The sequence below is a fragment of the Heptranchias perlo genome, chromosome 2, assembly GCF_035084215.1.
Source record: "Heptranchias perlo isolate sHepPer1 chromosome 2, sHepPer1.hap1, whole genome shotgun sequence".
In the NCBI taxonomy this organism is placed as follows: domain Eukaryota; kingdom Metazoa; phylum Chordata; class Chondrichthyes; order Hexanchiformes; family Hexanchidae; genus Heptranchias; species Heptranchias perlo.
Genome location: NC_090326.1, coordinates 81678777 through 81687437, shown reverse-complemented (window position 1 = coordinate 81687437; position 8661 = coordinate 81678777). Strand labels below are relative to the sequence as shown.

Sequence of the window (8661 nt, the reverse complement as noted above, 5' to 3'; positions counted from 1 at the left end):
ATCGGCATTCTTCTTCTGATTTTTGCTGTAATCTGAAATCATTTTTCAGTCTCATCTGCATCAAATGCACGTATCAATGTGCACCAGCAGAAAGAAGCAACTACACAACAGCAAAATGAGTGCACAATTGGAGATAATATGGATAAACAAACCCTTACTCAAATGAGTATATGAAAAAACCCTATCATTATCTTATTAATTCCCCACAAACAAGGCAGGACTAATTTTACATTGTAAGAGAGAGAAAAACAAGTTTAAGAAACCAAATTGTAGGCTGATGGCACAATGTTTATTTACCATGTTATTTGTTATGAAGACGTAACAACATTTATAGAAAAATAGTGATTCATAATTTTTAAATATAGAATTAAACAACAAATAGTTGTTATATTGTCCATCTCTTACTCATTTTGTACATATTTTTAGTGCATTCAACATAAATAAAGTAACTTGGAGAGTGTTTTGTTTTAGTATTGTTAGCATTCCATAAAAATTACTTTTGAATATCAATGATCTTTCAAGTTAAGTGCTTTCTTTGAAAGCTAAGGATAATTGCTTCTTGCATGCTTCTTGGAAAGTCTGTTGAGTGATGTTTCTTAAAGATTTTGATTTCTCACAAAACGTTTCTTAACAGAGACACACCTGGCTCTTTGAATCTCCTAAACATCTTCCTGAAAACTCAGTGCTTAGTATTCCATAGTAGTGTCCTTGAGAATGCAGTGCCACTCTGATGGTTCCAGCAACAGGTAGTGGTCAGTGTTCATCAGATGGTCTTGTTAAAACCTGAACTCCAGACTTTGGCATTAATAATTGCAGGGTATGTAAAAGTATCACATTCGTCATGCAGAGTTAAATTGCTGTAAAAGTCTTTCTCTGTGAAGGATTCTTTTTATCATGTTGGTCTTCCGTTCTGCAGAATTTGTGGCATTCCATTGCTTAGGTTATCTGGGATGTCCTGTACATGAAAATAATAAAACAAAATGTTAGTTTGGTGTTACTACAGAATTAAAATGTATCTTTTTATACTCACAGGAATTGGTGAATCTAAAACACTAATAATGGTATGTGGCTGGTATTAAACTCAACTGGAGGATGGGCATGAAGAGTATGTTAGGGAAGTGATATAGTGGAAAATGAGGCCAGCAGAGCAGACAGAGATTGGGTTATAGTAGGAAGAGGAGATAAGAAAGGCAAGAAGAACACTAGAGTAACAGAGGAAATAAGGGTATCAAATAGATTTCAGGCACTGCAAAGCACTAGGAGTGTTACTGAAAAAGAAGAAAGGGAAAATTGTATTGATGATATGGAAGGTAGGATAGTCTAAGGGATAATTTGTGAATGGTAACTTCTATTGTAAAAATAAAGTTAACAGGGTACTGATTTGTCTATCAGGAGCTGAGATTGAAACAACTAAGGAGACAATAGATGGGTTAGTGCAGAGAGTGGGAGGAGTTTCTTTTTGCGTGGAGGAATAACTAGTTTGATGCACAGGATTTCGCCAAAAGATCGCGGGATTCTTTGAGATTCTCACGGGAAAAAGTGGTCGCTGTTAATACTGCGTTGTGGAATCATTCATGGAGGACTTGGGAAATCCCTCAATTTCTCATATGGCCAGTCCGCCCATGTTATGGAAGTGGTAACAGGGCACCTAGAAAATCATAATATAATTAGGCAGAATCAACATGGTTTTATGAAAGGGAAATCGTGTTTGACAAATTTATTAGAGTTTTTTTGAGGGTGTAACTAGCAGGGTAGATAAAGGGGAACCTGTGGATGTAGTATATTTGGATTTTCAAAAGGCATTCGATAAGATGCCACATAAAAGGCTGTTATGCAAGGACTCATGGGGTTGGGGGTAATATATTAGCATCGTTAGAGGATTGGTTAACGGATAGAAAAGAGAGTAGGGATAAGCGGGTCATTTTCAGGTTGGCAGGCTGTAACTAGTGGAGTGCCACAAGAATCAGTGCTGGGGCCTCAGCTATTTACAATCTATATTAATGACTTAGATCAAGGGACCGAGTGTAATGTATCCAAGTTTGCTGACAAAGCTAGGTGGGAAAGTAAGCTGTGAGGAGAACACCAAGAGTCTGCAAAGGGATATAGACAGGTTAAGTGAATGGGCAAGAAGGTGGCAGATGGCGTATAATGTGGGGAAATGTGAGCTTACTCACTTTGGTAGGAAGAATAGAAAAACAGAATATTTTTTGAATGGTGAGAAACCACTAAATGATGGTATTCAGAGAGATTTGGATGTCCTCGTACAAGAAACACAAGAAGTTAGCGTGCAGGTACAGCAGGCAATTATGAAGGCAAATGGCATTTTGGCCTTTATTGCAAGGGGGTTGGAGTCTAAGAGTAAGGAAGTCTTACTACAACTGTACAGGGTAAGACCTCACCTGGAGTACTGTGTACAGTTTTGGTCTACTTATATAAGGAAGGATAAACTTGCCTTGGAGGTGATGGAATGAAGGTTCACTAGATTGATTCCTGGGATGTGGGGGTTGTCCTATGAAGAGATGTTGAGTAGAATGGGCCTCTACTTTCTGGAGTTTGGAAGAATGAGAGGTGATCTCATTGCAACATATAAGATTCTGAGAGGGCATGACAAGGTAGATGCTGAGAGGCTGCTTCCCCTGGCTGGAGAGTCTAGAACTAGGGGGCATAGTCTCAGGATAAGGGGTCAGCCATATAAGACTGAGATGAAGAGAAATTTCTTCCCTCAGAGGGTTGTGAATTTTTGGAATTCTCTATTCCAGAGGGCTGTGGATGCTGAGTCATTGAGTATATTCAAAGCTGAGATTGATAGATTTTTGGACTCTAGGGAAATCAAGGGATATGGGGATTGGGCAGAAAGTGGAGTTGAGGTTGAAGATCAGCCATGATCTTATTGAATGGCGGAGCAGGATCGAGGGGCCATATGGCCTACTCCTGCTTCTATTTCTTATGTTCTTAATGCATCTAAACAGCAGGATCTGAGAGATTAGATATTAATGTAGAAGGAATTATGATTAATTTAAATTAGTTATGGAGGGGAGAGGACCCAACACTTGTTTTAGGCGGCTGCTAGGAACTCCTGAAAATGGCCCGACCTAATTTCAGGTTGGACATTTTCAGGCGTCCTTAGGCGCAGGACGTTGGTCTCCGTACTTGGGCCTTATTGTACCCATTTTATGCCCGCAGAGCAGGCGCAACAAGATCCAATTTTACCCCATAGTCCTTTAAATGGATGAATATGGCAATTAAATTGGGAGTAAGAAAGAAAAACAAACTATACGAAGTTTACAAAGAAAAACAAAGTGGAAAATTTTAGCAGGGTTATAGGAATTTGCAAAGCAAGTTAAGAGACTAAAATGAGACCTGCAAAAAATGCCCCAGAGATGAGTATAGCAAAAGATGTTAAGCACACTACTGAAACACTTTTTCAGTATTATAACTGAAAGCAGTTAGACAGAAAGTTAGTATTCTAAAAGATAAAATAGCAACAAAACTGTAAATGTAAAACAGTTAGAATATATGAAATGAATATTTACTAGATGTATTCATCAAAGGCAGCAACACTACCTTATTATCCCATTTTTCTAAATCATGTAATTTCCTAGAAGATTTTCAAGTCAGTATGGCAGAAATACTGGCCCTGATTTTCAAATCAAATTGCGGGTGCATTGGGGGCGGGAGGGGCTGCACAAATCGGGAAAATCCCAAGCGGGTGAGGAAGCCGGCCCCAACCCGCCGACTTCCGGGTTTCCCACAGACGGACTTGTGTGCGCGCGGCAATTAAAGCCGGCGGGATGATAAAGAACCAAATGTACCTCATTGAGATATTAAAGGCACTTTATTTCTGACATAGTAGATAGCTAAAACGATTTTAAACTTATCTGGGTGGCTTTCCCGCCTGAAGGGCTGGATCAGGCAAAAATAAATGAAATAAATTAAATAAAAAACCATTGCACAAAATTAACAAAATAAACCTACCTTTCCACCGATGTCACCTGCACCCCCCTGCTCTGATGTCCGATGTTCCCCTCTCAGCCCCTGATGTCTCCCTCTCCAATGTCCCTTTCCGGCCCCGATGTCTCCCTCTCCCCCCCGCCACGATCTCCCCCCCCCCCCCCACGATCTCCTCCTCTCCCACCCCCGCCGATCTTCAACGCCCTCCACTCTCTGTTCCAGCACCGGATGACGTCTCTCTCTCTCTCTCTCTTTCTCTCCCCCCCGCCCCCGCCTTGACATTACAGCTCCTGTCAGCAGTCAGCCTGACAATCAGGCTGGCTGCTAGTCGTGAGACCCGAAAACAACATTAATCACCATAAATTACATCGCGGTCGTGTCGGAAAAGGTAAGTTTTTTTAAAAATTCAGGTTTGCCACGCACACCTTTACACCCTCCCGCTGCCATTCCACCACCATTTCAAAATTGAGCACTCTGTGTAAGTTAAAAGAATTCATAGCTCACAAATTCCTTGGGCCAGATAACCTGTATGCCAGGGTGCTGAAGGAGACTAGAGAGGCAATCAGTGGGTAACTGCTATTGTTCTGAAGGAATCAGTCTGGCACCCTAGCTATCATCCTGAAGGAATTGATATGGGGCACTAGCTATCCTTCTGATAGAATCATTGGGCACTGGTAAAATTCCACAGAATTGGAAGCAAGCAAACAAATTACCTGTAACACTTAGAAAGGTGAGAAATCTGACCCAGGCGACTATAGCTCATTAGCCTAATATCAACAGCAGGTAAAATAATGAAATAAGCTAGAGGAATGCCTTTTTAACAACAGTAGACTCATGACTAAGATCAGAGCATGTGGAGTCAGGGGACAAGTAGCAGAATGGATAGCAAGCTGGCTACAAAACAGAAAACAGAGAATAGGGGTTAAAGATAGTTACTCAGACTGGCAAAAGATGGGAAGTGGTGTTCCACAAGGATCGGTGCTGGGACCACTGTTGTTCACCATATACATAAACTCGGAAAATCGGAAGTACAATTTCAAAATTTGCGGACGACACCAAATTGGGGAGTATAGTTAATACCGAGGAGGACTGCGACAAAATATAGGAAGAAATTAATAAACTTGCAGAGTGAGCGTGTAATTGGCAAATGAAATTCAATATAGATAAGTGTGAGGTGGTACATTTTTGGTAGGAATAATAAGGAGGCCACATACTCTTTGGAAAATAAGGGTCTAAATGGGGTTGAGGAGCAGAGGGATTTAGGGGTACAGATACACAAATCACTAAAAGTAGCAATGCAGGTTAATACGACCATAAAAAAGCAAACCAAGCACTGGGGTTCATTTCTAGAGGGATAGAATTGAAAAGCAGAGAAGTTATGCTAAACTTGTACAGAACCTTGGTTAGACCACACAGAGTACTGCAAACAGTTCTGGTCTCCACACTATAAAAAGGATAGAGGGGCACTGGAGAAGGTGCAAAAAAGATTTACTAGGATGATACCAGAAATGAGAGGTTATACCTATCAGGAAAGATTGAATAGGGTGAGGCTCTTTTCTCTAGAAAAAACACTGACGGGTGACCTGATAGAGGTTTTTAAGATTATGAAAGGATTTGATAGGGTAGACGTGGAGAAGATGTTTCCACTTGCGGGGGAGACCAGAACTAGGGGCCATAAATATAAGATAGTCACTAACAAATCCAATAGGGAATTCAGGATAAACTTCTTCACTCAGAGAGTGGTAAGATTGTAGAACTCGCTACCACAAGAAGTAGTTGAGGCAACTAGTATAAATGAATCTAAGGGGAAGCTAGATAAATACATGAGGGAGAAGGGAATAGAAGGATATGCTGATAGGGTTAGATGAAGAAGGGTGGGAGGAGATGCATGTGGAGCATAAACACCGGCATGGACCTGTTGGGCCGAATGGCCTGTTTCTGTGCTATACATTCTTTGTAACTTAATAAATAACAGCCAGTGTGGCTTTAGAAGGGGAAGATCCTGCCTGATTTTTTGAGGACATTGCAAATAGATATGGAACTTCCTAAGATATAGTATAGTTTGTCTGGTCTTTCAGAAAGACCTTAACGAGGCTCCATATAAAGTGTTCTAACTGGAAGCCACAGGAATTCAGAATAGCAGCTGGAACTGGATACGAAGTTGTTTAAAAGGTAGAAACCCAGAGAGTATGCATGAGATGCAATACAGAGATGCTGAATGGAGTCCCACTGGGTCAGTTCTTGGGCCACTGTTGTTTCTAATCTACAGTAATGACCTTGGTACTGAAACCAATGTAAGCTTTTCAATTTGCTGACAACGCTAAAATAGGAACAGCAGTTAAAACAAAGTGGGCAGCAGATTGGTTTTGTAATCTGCCATCAGATGCCAATTAAAATTTAACAATAATAATGCTAAGTATTGCACATTGATTCAACAAAAAATAATTCATCATAAGTATACAACAAATAGAATTGAATAAACATTGAGACAAAGAAAAGAACCTGGAAGTATTTTCAAAATCTAGACAATATAACAAAGGAATTCTAAAACCTAAGAAAATGCTGATACATAGGCCCAGATAATTACTCGGGGTCATGAAGAGAGCGGGAGGGAGGATTTCCAGACAGGGAACCCGGAAGTATGGGTTTCCAGGATGTTCTGATGATTTTGACATTAGGATGTCTTTTAAACTTTTTCAGCAGGTTTCCTGCCCAACAACCAGCCAGATTGACAGGCTGGCTGCCTGTTTGGACAGGAAAGCAGTCAGGGAGCGGATGACAGGTCAGTGGGACAACAGTGTGTGTGTGGGGGGGGGGTGGTTGGGGCTGGACATTGGGACGGGTGGTCGGACATCGTGGTGAGAGGGGTCGGAGATCCTGGGGGGTTCTGCGTCGGAGATCATTGGGGGGGGGGCGCATCGGAGATCATTGGGGGGGGGCAGGTCGGACATCATGGAGGATGGTTGGAGATTGTGGGGGGGGTGGTTGGACATGGTGGAGGGGGGGGGGCGCGGGAGGGGGGGGCGTCAGCCAATCGCGTATGTTGGATTGTGCCAGGTAAGCTTGTTGAGCCTGAAGAAAACATTCCTGCTCCTCCTGGCCCACAAGCAGTGCAATAAAGGCACTTACCTGTTGATCCGGCCCTTCTTGCCTCCTCTTACGTGGTGTGAAGCGAAAGGCCCGGGAATCCCGGCCCCCAGGAGTTTAAAATAAAAAAACTGTTAAAATGGAGGCCCGCAGGCTCCTTAAAAGATTTTACTGACTGACATGCCTCCTGAGAGTGGATTGGTCGCCTGCCCCCTGACCCGCCTCCGTTAAAACCAGAAGTGGGCGGGTTGGGGTCGGGTTTTACATTTTTACATTTCCACCCGCCCCCAACCAACATAGTGCAGGTTATCAAAGGTTATGCTAAGGCCTTACAATGTGCTGGCCAGATCACACGGAATACTGCACGCCACAAAAACACACACACATTATAATATATATATATATATATATATATGCAGGGAAGAGCGTCAAGACTGAGTCCAAATGTACATGGGATAGATGAGAAAAGTTCTAGCTCTGTAGCCTAAAAGCAATGTGTTGTGGAGGAGGAGAGGGGGGGGGGGGGCGTGCGTCTTTTTTAAAAATTCGTTCATGGGATTGGGTGTCGCTGGCAAGGCCAGCATTTATTGCCCATCCCTAATCCCTAATTGCCCTTGAGAAGGTGGTGGTGAGCAGTCCATGTGGTGAAGGTTCTCCCACAGTGCTGTTAGGCAGGTACATAAAAGATTAAATAGTTTAAATGGTTTAAAGTAGGAAAAGCCAGGAAAGAAGAACCAAAGGATGTAAATGTAAGTGAACAAAAAGGGCATTTAAAACAGATATTCAGAGAGAATATATTATTCAAAAAATGTTAACTTATTGGATGGAATAAGCTGCTGGGTAAGATAGTAGAGACAACAACATTGGGTGGAAAAATCAAAATGCAGCTATTAATTCAATCAAAAGATAGTAAATGTGTATGGATAAAGTAATAATAGGTTGTTAACACATTTAGTAACAGCAGTATCTCATGGTTTAGCATGTGGGATTCTATGTATGCAGTGACTTTGTTGCTATTTTGAATTGTGATTTGAAAAATGTGCAATTCTTTCAAAAAGAAAAGCACTAGTCACATTGGTTACTTTTGGGAAGGGGAGGAAGAGGAGAGGATAGCTTTCCACAATAAGTCAGACCAATATATCCATTATAGAAAAACTATTACTAATACTGAGAAAATATAGCAAACCCCTGTTGGACATAACGTTCAGTAGGACCAACTCAATGAGACAGCAGTGAATTTATGGCTTGCATGTCTACATCAGGTTCATGAGTTTTAGAAAAATGATTCAAGCAGAGATTCATGCCATTTTCTGTTTATATTCTAATTCTGGTTGGGTAAGTGTGCATTTCATTTATATAATCTTTCATTTTTTTTTGTCACTTTTTATTTAATTGTAAAACCCACTGGAACCCACTTAACAATATAGAATATATAAGGCTTTTGTAGTGTTTCCCTGACCACAAATAGAAGCTAAGTAACAAAAAATAGAACACTGCAGATACTGGAAATCTGAAATAAAAACAGAAAATGCTGGAAAAATCTCAGCAGGTCAGGCAACATCTGTGGAGAAAGTAACATAGGGTTAACATTTCAGGTTTAACCCTAACTTTCTCCACAGATGC

General features: G+C 41.3%; 1 protein-coding gene across 1 annotated transcript in view; it reads right to left on the bottom strand.

The window, feature by feature from the left end:
• Nucleotides 1-892: 892 nt before the first annotated feature.
• Nucleotides 893-8661, bottom strand: part of LOC137333936 (transmembrane protein 196) — a 43769-nt gene continuing 36000 nt past the window's right edge. Inside the window, exon 5 of the mRNA XM_067998292.1 lies at nt 893-955. Coding sequence (XP_067854393.1) covers nt 893-955 — 63 coding nt within the window. The remainder of the gene's footprint in view (nt 956-8661) is intronic.